The sequence below is a fragment of the Hyalella azteca genome, unplaced genomic scaffold (genome assembly GCF_000764305.2).
Source record: "Hyalella azteca isolate HAZT.00-mixed unplaced genomic scaffold, Hazt_2.0.2 contig6036, whole genome shotgun sequence".
Lineage (NCBI taxonomy): Eukaryota > Metazoa > Arthropoda > Malacostraca > Amphipoda > Hyalellidae > Hyalella > Hyalella azteca.
The window spans coordinates 20774-33972 of record NW_025936208.1 but is presented as its reverse complement, the minus strand read 5'-3'; the positions used below and the strand labels follow the sequence as shown (position 1 = coordinate 33972).

The window sequence follows — 13199 nt, the reverse complement described above, 5'->3', positions numbered from 1 at the left end:
AGCGATAGTGGTGAAGAGTGATGGTGATGAAGAGCGATAGTGGTGAAGAGCGATAGTGGTGAATAGTGACGGTGGTGAAGAGCGATAGTGGTGAATAGTGACGGTGGTGAAGAGCGATAGTGGTGAAGAGCAATAGTGGTGAAGAGCGATAATGGTGAAGAGTGACGGTGGTGAAGAGCGATAGTGGTGAATAGTGACGGTGGTGAAGAGCGATAGTGGTGAATAGTGACGGTGGTGAAGAGCGATAGTGGTGAATAGTGACGGTGGTGAAGAGCGATATTGGTGAAGAGTGATGGTGATGAAGAGCGATAGTGGTGAAGAGCGATAGTGGTGAAGAGTGACGGTGGTGAAGAGCGATAGTGGTGAAGAGCGATAGTGGTGAAGAGTGACGGTGGTGAAGGGTGATAATGGTGTATATGTTAGTAGTTTTTCTGCACTTTGCCTTGCCGATTGCGTCAAGGTGATTGGCCGGGTACTTTCAAGGTCCCTGAAACCCAGTTTTCATCCATGGTGAACCGTACCCAACTTTGTCAAAAGTTTTCGCGAAATCCAGGTAAGTCATGTTGACTCCACCGCTTCCTCCAACCCTAACAAAATTTAGATGCTGGTCAGACTCTGGATCTGGTAACGCTCAGGACTCGGGAGCACTTAAGTCAGCCGCTTCTCCTTCTATTACTTGGACGGTCTTGAAATGCAGCCTCTATGACTTTACCAGCTCGATAAAATTCGTCTGTGTGCAATCTTTGCCATACTCTTAAAACACAATAAATTCGGACAGGAGATTGTGACCAGAAACTGATTTCGAGCGGGTGGCTGAGAAGACCCAATAAAAATCAAGCCGATTGTAGCGACTCCGTGGCAGAAGCCTAGGTACAATCCAGCCTCGTGGCTAATCCATTATCAAACTCTTTGATTGCTTGTGAGGTTAAGGTCAACTTTCCGTAATGTTGACGTCGGTTTTTAGCCTCTCCACTGTAAATTGGTGTTGTCAGTCTCAATTTAACATAACCAGTGATAATACCCTCTATCATAGATGATTTTGACGGCATAATGAGTGAAAACTAAAATGTTCCGACACACTTTTCAGCAGCACTGATAGAACAACATCGGGTCCAGAAACTGTAAGCGTTAGTTCCTGGATACTACTATCCATGCTGTTTAATCTTGAATTGTTCAGCAAGATCTAGCCGACCTAGTTCACAATTCCGGTATCCACAACAAGTTTAACTCCTCTGCTTGATATAACTCCAAAAGATCTTGATATAATTAGTCAGTCAAGGATACAAAGCTGATTTACACTAATCATTTTCTTTATTTAACTCGAAGTGTCAAGCTTCCCAAAAGTTGACCATCGAATTTATTATTGTCGTTGCAGCGTTAAATTTTGCCATCATGCAATCGATTTTAGACTCGAAATAAGAGCTACGGACGGTAAACTAGCAACCCAAATACGTTGCACTCTAAAATTTACAGCTCACAAACAAATATTGGACTACCAAAATATCCAACATAAATTAGGTTCTACAAACTAAAAATTTGCAAAAAAATTAAATCCTACAAGTACCCTTGGCAATAAAATGACCAAATATTATATAAAATCTCGCACTTTAACTAGAGATATGAAGAAAAATATAATGCATCCAATACTTTTGCGTGTCACTGAACATCCATTCATGGGATTAGCCTCTCTAGTGCGGTTAGGAACTAATGGAAACGTTCATGCTTGCGAGCAGCGGATGCTTCTTGACGACGACTGGACAGAATTCAGAGGCGAGCCTGTGCATGTGGCTGCCTGACTGTACTTCCTTGTCTCGGGTCATGTAGTTGTAGAAATGCAGGCCCAGGCTGTCCGGGTACAGCTGCAAAATAAATATATTGTAATTATAATTAGGGAGTGTCATCATATGATTAATTATGAATAATAAAGATTTGATATCTTGTCTATCATTGGTTTTGAACATGCCTTTGTCTAGATCATACCCAGTACTTTCAACTAAAGTGAGCTGAATGCCGTTCCTTTTTATTAATCTGGCACTAGACACAACACGTTCATATAAGATCCTCAAAGCGGAGATGCAGTCTCTCAATCCAGCGATAAATTTCTATGACATGAATGTTTTGCACATCACAACCATGAGAAAATAATTTTTCTCACTGCTTTTTGGTCGTGAAAATATTACAGTTGTTATTGTCACTGAGAATAGCACAGTTTCTTGGCCGAGAGAATTTAACTGATGTTCTTCATCGTGAGAATGTCAGTTATTTTTGGTCGTGAAAATTTCTCAGTATTTTGGCCGTTGGAATATTACAGTTACTCTGGCCGCGAGAATGTCAACTTTTCTTGACCGTGAAAATGACACCTTTTTTGTTGACTTTGAGAATTTTACAGTTATTCATGGCAGTTAGCATATCACAGATGTTCTTGGTCGTGAAAATGTCATTGTCCAGAAGTTAACTTGGCAGAATCAGGTTGAAATTTCATTCACCAAAGTCGCCCTACAATCTCTTGCTAGTGGACACCTCGCAAACTATGATCTATACTCACTGTTTGTATGGGTGGAGAAGTTTCGTTCTTCTCAGGTCCAAGAAAAAGTTTATAAGCCGCTCTGAAGTTCACGGCCATGAAGGCATTGGACCAAAGTGCCACCCAGTCGCATTCCTCCGTCTGGTCTGCACATTTCAAGGGCGAGTCATTGGCGACTAACGACAAGCGATGGAAGGCCACCCATGAGTCACCGGTGAGTTTACTAAATACTACTAGAAACTTCAAGTGATAAATATCTCCAGGATATCGGATAACAAAATATTTGTATAATGAGTTCAAATTTCTGAACAATAACGAACAAAACATTTAGTTCCTAAAATATCCATGTAGAATTGTTATTGTTTATCTATTTTTTCCAGTCTGCTCCTAAGGAGAGAAAGTAGAACACACCGACTCGGCCCATGGCGCGGCAGAGGCTACAAGCGAGCAAACTGACATTAAGAAACATATGCTACCGCTAATAATTGGAAGCATTTAAAAACTGTATCAATTATGAAAGAAACGTTGCATCTCCGCTTGTTTATTTGAATGCAATAAAGGCACAAAACCACAACTAAATAGCCTCTACGTAGCTGCAACACCCACGCCTTGTAAACTTTCGAGTCGAACATGGCAATGTAAATGAGCTCCTTGTAACAGGGATTGGTTGCATTACGGGGGGTAATTGGTTGAGAAGTTTGGTTGTGAGTAGCGTTCAGGAGGCGATCTAAGCCGACGGGTTTTAGATCGCATCCTAGCAGTCGCGCTAGGTCTGACGTGGCAGTGGGCCCGTTGGCGGCCCAAGTTTGGCCCTGCAATCATAAACGAAATATTAGATCGTCTACATAACATAACGTATTGATCTCGGCGCTGAAGTGTAGGCCTGATGTGGCCTGTCGCCGATTCTTTTCCTTTTCGTGCCTAGTTCACAGAAGATCTAATATCGTTTCATTTGACCGGATCTTTTCATGACTGACGATAGTTTCAAATAGCTACTAGACTTCCACCGGGTTTGATATGGTGCTAGGCATTTCAAATCTGAACATATATTTTTCCATAGTTTTATCTAGTCCTAGTCTGTTCTTGAACGCGTTCATACTTGGAGCGCCAACGATGTCATTGGGGAGGCTGTTCCACATTTCGGTGATTCGAAGCGAGAAGAAATTTTGTCGCGTGGAGAAGTTGCAGCGTAGTTTTTTTAGTTTATAGCCGTGGCCCCTGGTGTCGGCTCTTGTTTCAAATTCTAGTAATCCTTCGGGGACCTTGTATAAACCATTAGTATACTTGTATACTTCAATGAGGTCCCCACGCAGACGTCGATATGGAAGCTTCATAATCTTCAATCTTTCTTCATAGGACTTGCCCTTCAAGCCTGGAATTATCCTTGTTGCACGTCTTTGAACATTCTCTAGTAAATTTCTGTCCTTTTCAAATCTCTGTGATCACACAACGTTTCCAAACTCTAGATTGAGGCGCACGACAGCAACAACAACTGCTTCATCGCTTCTTCATCTAGGAACTCGTATGAGCGTCAGATTAATCAAAGAAGTTTGTCGGATGTGTTAGCTTGCGTTTCAACATGCTTAGAAAATTTCAGCTCCTTGTCGACATAAACTCCGAGATCTTTTTCCACACTAGACTTTTCAATCATTACTCTTTCGTTGCAACCATGTCTTCTCATAGTGAAATCATGCTGTTCATTGTTCTTCCCGAGGTGTAAAGTACTTTACACTTGTCAGCATTAAACCGCAGCTGCCACGTATCAGCCCAGTTAACTAAACTGTCAAGATCATCTTGTAATTGCGCTCTATTTGACGCATCATTCACTGTATTATAAACTTTTGTGTCGTCGGCATACATGGAGCACACGCTGGCGACTTCTGGCACACGCTTCGGCATACATGGAGCACACGCTTCTGGCAAATCGTTTATAAAAGCAACGAACAAAATAGGCCCAAGAACGCTTCCTTGTGGCACGCCACTGCGCACTGATGCCCAGTATGACACGGTTCCGTTAATACTGACGCGTTGTCGTCTACCTACTAGAAAATCTCTGATCCATTGGAGTACGTTTCCCTCAATTCCCAAAGACGCAACAGCCGCTCATGCGGAACACTGTCATATGGTTCGGCAAAATTAAGGTACAATGCTTCCACTGGCTCCCTTTCGTCTAGCAGGCGAGTCCAATCGTTTAACGTAGATAATAAGTTAGTGGTGCAGGATCTACCGGCGATAAAACCATGTTGATAATCTGATATGAGATGGTGAGCAGTCAAGTGATCGATAATCCTATCCCTCACAACAGATTCCATTAGCTTACAAAAAATACTTGTCAGACTGACAGGGCGATAGTTGCCGGGGCTGCTTTTGTCACCTTTTTTGAACAATGGTGTTACTTGAGCTTCTTTCCAGTCGGACGGCAAAGTTCCTTCGTTCAAGGTTTTTTGAAAGAATACTGTCAATGGGCCGGTCAGAACGGTTGCTAATTCTTTGAGCAATCTGGGATGGAAGCCGTCTGGTCCACATGACTTGTTGGGATTTAGAGCTACAAGGCGCTTGAGAACCTCTTCTTCGTGTATTTCAAAACATGTTAACTTCGAGCCGACTGGGCGCTCCTCAATATCTGGAATACTGTTCAAGTCCTCATCTGTGAACACACTGCTGAAGAACTGATTAAGAACGTTAGCCTTGCCCTCATCAGAGGAAATCTTTCGTTGATCTACTTTCAAATCAGATTACCGATATATATACATGGGTCAAGATGCAAGCTTAATCTTCAAATTATATGACCTTGCTGAAATACAGGTTTATTAAGTGTAAAGGTAGTGTTAAAAGTTGTGAAAAATTTTCCGGTTGTGATGAATTCACAACTGTGATCAGAACACAAGCTGTGATCAATACAGAACAGTGAGAAATATACAGTTGTGATCTATCGGAAGCTGCGATCCACATAGACAATAGAAATTCTTGGGGGATATTACAAGTGTCATGTCCACACGAGAATCTAAAGCATCTCACGTTCAATTTGTGGGAAATAAAAACGCATTTCTTCGGTCTAAGTACAGAACCCTGTATGAACAATAAATCGTTATAAAATACACAAAAATAATTACATATAAAACGATTATAAACAGTATAAATCATTTTAGCTATTAAACAAAGTAATTAGCACGGAATGACAGTTGGTTCACCTAAATATTCACTCTAATAAGAGGTTCTGGTGGAATAAATCGAAATACTAAAATTTGGAATGGAGTCAACGATTGTCGTCTTCATTGTGGTGACGTTCATGTATGAACAAATCTTATTTCTACAATTAAATCTAATTCTAACTTTTTAAATATTTTTATCATATTTTTTCATAATCTAGAACGGAACCGCTACAAATCCATAAAGTGCCTTATTCGCCTCTGAAGTCAGAGCTCTGAGGCCATTACAGGACAATTCATTCGCTGTAAGTTGCAAGTGATATATGAAGCAATGGCAAGTAAATTTGTCATTAATCTCCGTGTGCTATCACGAGACGAATTTTGAAGTGATGCTGCGGCTGTACTCTGAGTGACGCTTAGGTAAGTGGAGCATTAACACTCGTGTTGTCAGGAAGGCAGTTTCTCACCGCACCGCCCGCATGGATCTTGATGATCCTCATGACCTCAATTGGAGATCATAACAACCCTCCAGCAGCAACATCATTACTGGGCCATGTTGACATTATTCAACACATGACCCTGAGCAACACGGCCCAACATGCCCTCACATTATAGTTGACGGCAACATGGCCCAACATACCCTCACATTAGAGTTGGCAGCAACATGGCCCAACATGCCCTCACATTATAGTTGGCAGCAAGATGGCCCAACATGCCCTCACATTATAGTTGGCTGCAACATGGCCCAACATGCCCTCACATTATAGTTGGCAGCAACATGCTTCATGATCCTCAGCAACATGGGGTGGTGGCGTCGCATGCGGTGGATGGCGGGGTTGAGGTAGCCGATCTCGTCGTCCTGTAAGCATCATTTTAATTTTTATAGTTACCCCTATGAAATATTTTCTATGAAACTGTTGGTTGCTCGCTGATTACAATTAAGTTCAGTCACCTGTCAACTGTAATTTTTTTCCCATGCAAATTCATTTATCATCGTGTCTAATTACCAACTGTAATCTAAATAATGTTAAAAATTAGTAAGCACGGACTGGTATAGGATGATGTAATTCCAGTTTGTTAGATAAATTTCCACTGTCATTCATTTTTTAGTCTTAAAGTTTGATTTAGTTCCGAATGAGTCTTGGCTGTAAGAAGCTAACAAAACGCCAAGTTGAACGACTCACAAGCCTTGACTGACCTACAAGACGCTTGGTACCACAACGAGGTTGGGACTAGTTAGACTTGAAAGGATACACACCTCGCCTGCTAGCTTAAACCAGCATGCCCATAATCAATCAATCCTGTATTCGTTCATGCCAATATTCAATCCTGCCAATTCAATATTATCCCAATATTCAATCATGCCAATAGTCAATTCCATTATCAAAGTACCAGACACAATCATTTAGTGCCTGAATAATAACAGAACAAACAAATTTTTCCAAGCATGCGATTTTATTGGCGCACCCAACGCAGGTTGCAAGATGTCTTCGATTTATATTTCCGTTTATAACTTGCTTCATGTAGATACTGCTTTTAAATCATTTCTCAACTCTTGCTGTGTAAGAAAAACATGAATTTTAAAGTTATACATTATCCAGATACGTTCTCTTATAAATTGTTGTCAGTTATTCTCTTACTCTTCGAAGTATCGACACTGAGAAATTAGTGTTCATCCATGGACACCTGCGGGTGGTGCAATTATGTATTATATTCTCCGCAATTGTTCCTATAAAGTTTGGCTTGAGGCACCTGTAGCGCGATGAAGTTGGTGGCGCCCACCAGAGGGCGCAGGGCGATGACGTCCATGTCCGAGTACAGACCTCCGAACTTGTACACCAGCGCCACGCGGCTCATGTCGCTCAGGTTGTGGATTTTTTGCGCTGCCAAGATGACAAAATGACCTTTACGGTTGCGACATTGCTGCTGGAATCGAATTCATAAAAGACTTGATGTTCATGATTGTTATATTTACAATATCTCCCGAGGAACAGTTTCTCACTATGGTATTGCAATAAACCGTTAGATCAAAATAAAAACATGCTGGTCCTCAAAATTTTCCCGGGATAGACACAAGCTATTACTTCGTTAACATCATTTAAAGTGAGAAGATACTCACAAGTTTTATAGAACTTTCTGGAGTGGTAAAGTTCTAGCAGCGGAGTGCCCTTAAAAAGCTAGTCGAAGTTCACATAAGCCACACACAAGTTCTGGTAGGTGACCTGAAGAGCCTTCAAGGCTGCCAGCGTCGAGGGTTCTAAAGATTGAGACGTCACCAAGAACCACACGGATGCGTCGGGATTTACTTTGCAGTAACTGCAGAGATGAGCAAAAATGTTAAGCAGTGGTTCGGTTAAGGCCTGTTGCATGCAGTGGTCGAGGCCAGAAGAGTGGGGTCAAGAAGTGAAACTGCTTAGGAACTCTCGCAAAAAGCATGGTGGAATTTCTTTCGTTTAAGTGGACCGTATGAGTGCTGGAAAAAATTCTACACTTAACAACCGATTTTCCTGAAATTTCGCACGCACACGTAAAACATAAAAACAAAAACATTTTGATCGTTTAGTTTTTTCGTGCAAAAAATGAAAGAAATCGCGAAAATAATAGAAAACGGCAAAAGGAAGAGTACTCTCAAATTTTTGCAACTTATGCAATTACCGTGCTACAATATCGAGACACATTTCATTCGATTTGCAACGTAATTATCTAGCGGCTCTTTAGCTTAGATTCTCGATTTTCCTTATGTTTTTTTCATGCGCATTTTTCAATTTTTCCATTTCCCACCCCAATCCCCCGCCCCTCCCTCCATATGTAAGTCAAACCATGTACAAATACAAAAAGTGGGCTTCTAGAGTTGCTAGGCATGGTCTTCACGAATCGAATCTTATGTCTTTCAATACTGTATCTTGAAAATCATAGGAGGCGATGGATTTTTTAAGATGGCGTAATTTGGAAATTTTAATAGTTCAAAGGAGCCAAATAAATAAAATTTATTGAAAAAAAGTATATGTCAAAAATTGCTTGATAGTAGCCCAAGCTAACACGTTGCAAATTAGTTACATTTACGGAAGCAGCACGCGTCTTTACCCTTGTTCTTGTCCAGTTTTATATTAAGCGAAAAATGTGACTTTTTTATATTTTCATATATACATAAAAATACCATTTTATATAAGTTCAACCGGCCTAACGCCAAAAACATTGCATGTACATCCGTGGTAATAGCGTTTTTGAGCGTGTATCGTTTGTTGTTTCAAGCGAGTGCAAACATTTTGCAATTAACGCGAATAATGAGCTATAAACTCAATATTTGAAATGAAAATTTCAAAACATTTTGTTATAAAATGGTTATTTTATAAAAGTTCAAAACACCAAACGCAAAAATTATTGCATGTATATCCATGGTATTAGCTTTGTTGAACGGGTCTTGTTTGTGACTTTCAAACTAGTGCAAACACTTTGAATTTAACAGGAGTAATGATCCATGAATACTGATTTAATTTAAAGAAATCTTTGTTAAAAAATATTAATTTTAAATATTGTCTTAATTGTTTTACGCAAAAACTAGAGCACGCACATACATGCGATTTATTGCGTTACTTGCGCCTTTTCAGCAGCAACAAAATGAGCCAAGAAAACGGAAAAGCCAAATTTTACATATTTTCAGACGGTTATGGTCCCCTTAATATCGCTTCCCGTTGAACAACTCGACCTCTACGTAGCCATATTGTATAGGCGGCCTGCTTGCCAAGTGATAAAAAATACCCGATGGAACATCGTCTGCTGGTGGAGACGACTAATAGCAATGGGAACCTGCCCTGGTACCATCATTCATAACTCATCACTCATCATATCAATCATCACTATCATCACCTCTCCAGCCCACAGGTGATGATGATCTCCAGCAGCCGTGCCCTAGGGGGCACGGCTGCTGCATGAGACGTCTCCATCAAGTAGACGTTGGACGCTGCGATGTCTGGCACCACGTCCCTGGTGGCACGTACGGGCAGACGTTAGGACGTCGTCGTACTAATTAAGTTATAATTTCATTTCATAATTTACTATGGTAGTATTTTGTACGATTATTACAGTAGACCGCCGGCTTTGGTCTCGGGAACAACGCCATAACAAAATAACGACACTAGCCCATTCTTGCCACGGACTCTTGACCGTTCTTAAAGTCATTCGTTTGACACCTCATTAATTTCGAATGAACAATCCCTGCTTGTACATACGTTACAAATAAATGTCTCAAAGTTTATTCTTCTTTCAGATCCCAATTTTGAAGACACAATCTTGCTTCTGAGGCATCAATAATTAACCCTGTTCGGAGAAAACTTATTTTCTTTGCTCTACTTCCGGACTTCAACTCACTGGTCGATTTCGGGCAGTTTTACGGCAGAGAAAGCAGGGTGTCACGACGCATGCATTTATCCCAATTTCCGCTGTATGTCCATCGCTTGCGTTTGTTCCGTCGCTTGCTTCCGCAGCCCACGAAAGACTGAGCGAAACGCTGGCAAAACCTGCCCGTGAAACGTGGTTTAATTTTTTAATGAAATCAGAGAAAGTAAAAAAATATTTTCCGATAATTATTTTTATTTGAAATGAACAAGCGCATGCCAATGCGCCCAATGAACCTGCGCATGCGTCCAATGAACCTGCGCATGCTTCACCAGCCTACCTGCACATGCGTCACCAGCCTACCTGCATATGCATCACCAGCCTACCTGCACATGCGTCACAAGCCTACCTGCACATGCGTCACCACTTACCAGCCTACCTGCACATGCGTCACCAGCCTACCTGCACATGCGTCACCAGCCTACCTGCACATGCGTCACCAGCCTACCTGCACATGCGTCACCAGCCTACGATTTGGGATTGTGCTCAGGAACACGTCCATTTGTCTCTTGAAGGTCTCCAGGGTGAACTCCCCCTGTCTTAGATCCCTTGGTAGGATGTTGAACAGCCTTGGCCCTGCCACGGAAAGTGATCCTTCCCACAGGGATTGAAATCTGACTGCGGATCTGTTACGTAGTGGGGGGATCTTGCACAGTCTCCCCCCTTCTCTCGTTGTGATATGTCTAAATCCTGAATGTCTCGCTCTCGAAGTTTGGCACCATTCCGGTTATCATTTTCCATGTGTACAGAAGAAATACCTCTCCCGTCTCCTCTGCAGTGAGTACAGACCCAGGCGCCACAGTAGTTTAACTCTTCCATCCCTCTGATCCTGGAAGTGAAGGTTTGTTGGACACCTTCCAGTTGCCGCACTGCGCCGAGTGTGAACGGGGTCCAGAGCTGGCAGCAGTATTCAAGAATATGTATTACAAGGGCTCTAAAGAGTGTGATCATCGGTTTTGCTTCTCTAGTTCTGAATGTCCGCCAGATTCACCCAATCTGTCGCCTATTTTTTGCGGTTATTACCTTTATGTGATCACCAAAATTGACCTGATTATTCATCAACGTTCCTAGATCACGAACGAGTCGCTTCTCTTCGATTTCCGAGTTGTCAGGTGCTAGGTAGCGGTGCTCCACACCAGCTCTTTCGCTACCTCTGTAGCTCAAAACCTCAAACTTGGTCCCGTTGAACTGCATGTTGTTTCCGGATCCACCATCAGGCGAGCCCGATGTCGCTACAGGCCTGATACGAACGGTGGCTTGCGAAGAGCTCTTCGCGGGTTCAACACATTCAATGCTTCCAGAATTGGTTATGGTTGAACCTTCTCAGGCACAGCCAGTTGCTTCTGAATTTAGTGCTAGTCCAAGTGAAGACTTCATTATACCGTACTTTAGATATAATTAATTTTTACGGCTGCTCGTATTGCTACGGCTGCTTACGTCGTGTGCTCCTTTATGATCTTGGTGATTCGAATGTAATCTTGTGGTGATTCGAATTTTATGATTTATGTCTGGTATGGTATGAGTTATGTCTTGTTCCGATTCTCATGAAGGGCTAGAATTAACTTTAATTTTTCCTTACGGAATGTGTTGATTAATTTGTTAACGTAACCATAGGAATGCGAGAGATCTCAATGAACATAGCATAAAAATTGTTGCGTACTCTATTATTTATCCTTTTTCTTCCGTTCGGATTAGCCATGATATGGGGCTTCATTGAGCGTTTCTCGTTGAGGATTAATATGGCATTAATGGGTGTTTTTCTCTTAATTTGAAATAATTTTCGATAATTCTGTCTTTCAATCTAGTTCACGCAACATTGTTTTAGAAGATTTTCATTGTATATCATATCGTTATCTAACCCGCTTCCACACAATTCTGATCTTGCGTAGAACTTTTTTTTCTAATGAACTTTTTTTGTGATCGAGCACTTCTAATACTTTAGTAATTACCGTTTCGACTGTAGGCGTGAAATTACTTCTGTATCGCCATCACTCAAAATAAGTAAGCTCCTGGTTGCACCTAGCCGAGATTAAAAACTATCATCTTCCTAATAAATGCCACCTCTGTTGTGCATTCATTTATTGTACATTGTTGAATAGATGTGAAATAAGAAAATTCATTTCCTAGATTATTGACACCAATCTCGTCTATACACTTGTATATATCCGTGATTGGTGCCAATCGTCCATGGAATGAATAATATGTCATCCATATTTATTCGTGTACAAATAAATGAATTCACGTGAGAAAATTGCATTTATTAGACAGACGATAGTTCTTAATCTGGGCTAGGTGCAACCGGGAGCATTTTTTTAAATTTTCTGTGAGAGGTGGCCACCTATGGTACAACAAAGATTCATCAATGACGAATGAAAGTTTTTGGTGGACGTAAGGTTTGAGCGCAAACGTGGCCACAGGCATGTTATAGGTATGGGAAAGATGGTGCACGCCACCCTTAATTCGCTGCATAAATCATAGCTTCTCCACCTATGGCGTCCGCCGATGGCCATCATAAAAACATAGGTGCTCCACTCTTAATTTTTATTTGGGTAACATAGTTGCAATCCCGAGGTTTACCTGGTATCGAATTGCTCAACCCGTTATAACTTATCAATTAGTAATGCGATGACATATTACCTTCTCAAATAATAAGACGACGACGTACTAACGTCTGCCCGTACGTGCCACCAGTGACGTGGTGCCAGACGTCGCAGCGTCCAACGTCTGCTTGATGGAGACGTCGCATGCAGCAGCCGTGCTTCCTAGAGGGCTCTGTGGGCTGGAGAGGTGATGATAGTGATGAGTGATGTGATGAGTGATGGTGGTGAGTGGTGGTGGTGAGTGATGGTGATGAGTGATGATGATGAGTGATGATGATGAGTGATGGTGATGAGTGATGATGATGAGTGATGATGATGAGTGATGGTGATGAGTGATGGTGATGAGTGATGTGATGGTGATGAGATATGAGTGATAGTGATGAGTGATGGTGATGAGTGATGGTGATAAGTGATGGTGATGAGTGATGGTGGTGAGTGATGGTGATGAGTGATGTGATGAGTGATGGTGATGAGTGATGGTGATGAGTGATGGTGATGAGTGATGGTGATGAGTGATGGTGATGAGTGATG

The 13199-nt window shown here is 41.6% G+C and overlaps 1 protein-coding gene across 1 annotated transcript; it reads right to left on the bottom strand.

Annotated features, from left to right (window-relative positions):
- Positions 1-1339: 1339 nt before the first annotated feature.
- LOC108672808 (alpha-1,4-N-acetylglucosaminyltransferase-like) lies at positions 1340-7990 on the bottom strand. The gene is made up of 6 exons (XM_018160550.2): positions 7793-7990; positions 7426-7556; positions 6434-6532; positions 3201-3336; positions 2546-2670; positions 1340-1859 (listed from the first exon to the last, which is right to left on the bottom strand). Exons 2-6 carry the CDS (start codon positions 7528-7530, stop codon positions 1698-1700), a joined length of 627 nt encoding a protein of 208 aa, XP_018016039.1. The 5' UTR covers positions 7531-7556; positions 7793-7990; the 3' UTR covers positions 1340-1697.
- Between the last annotated feature and the right edge of the window lie 5209 nt (positions 7991-13199).

Excerpts from the sequence above, each read along its gene's own strand:
- LOC108672808 (XM_018160550.2), bottom strand. The coding sequence starts at position 7,530 with ATGAGCCGCGTGGCGCTGGTGTACAAGTTCGGAGGTCTGTACTCGGAC. Across the intron at positions 6,533-7,425 it reads CCAACTTCATCGCGCTACAG|GACGACGAGATCGGCTACCT; the intron begins GTGCCTCAAGCC and ends TGATGCTTACAG. Across the intron at positions 2,671-3,200 it reads TTCTCAACCAATTACCCCCC|ACCAGACGGAGGAATGCGAC; the intron begins GTAATGCAACCA and ends TGAAATGTGCAG.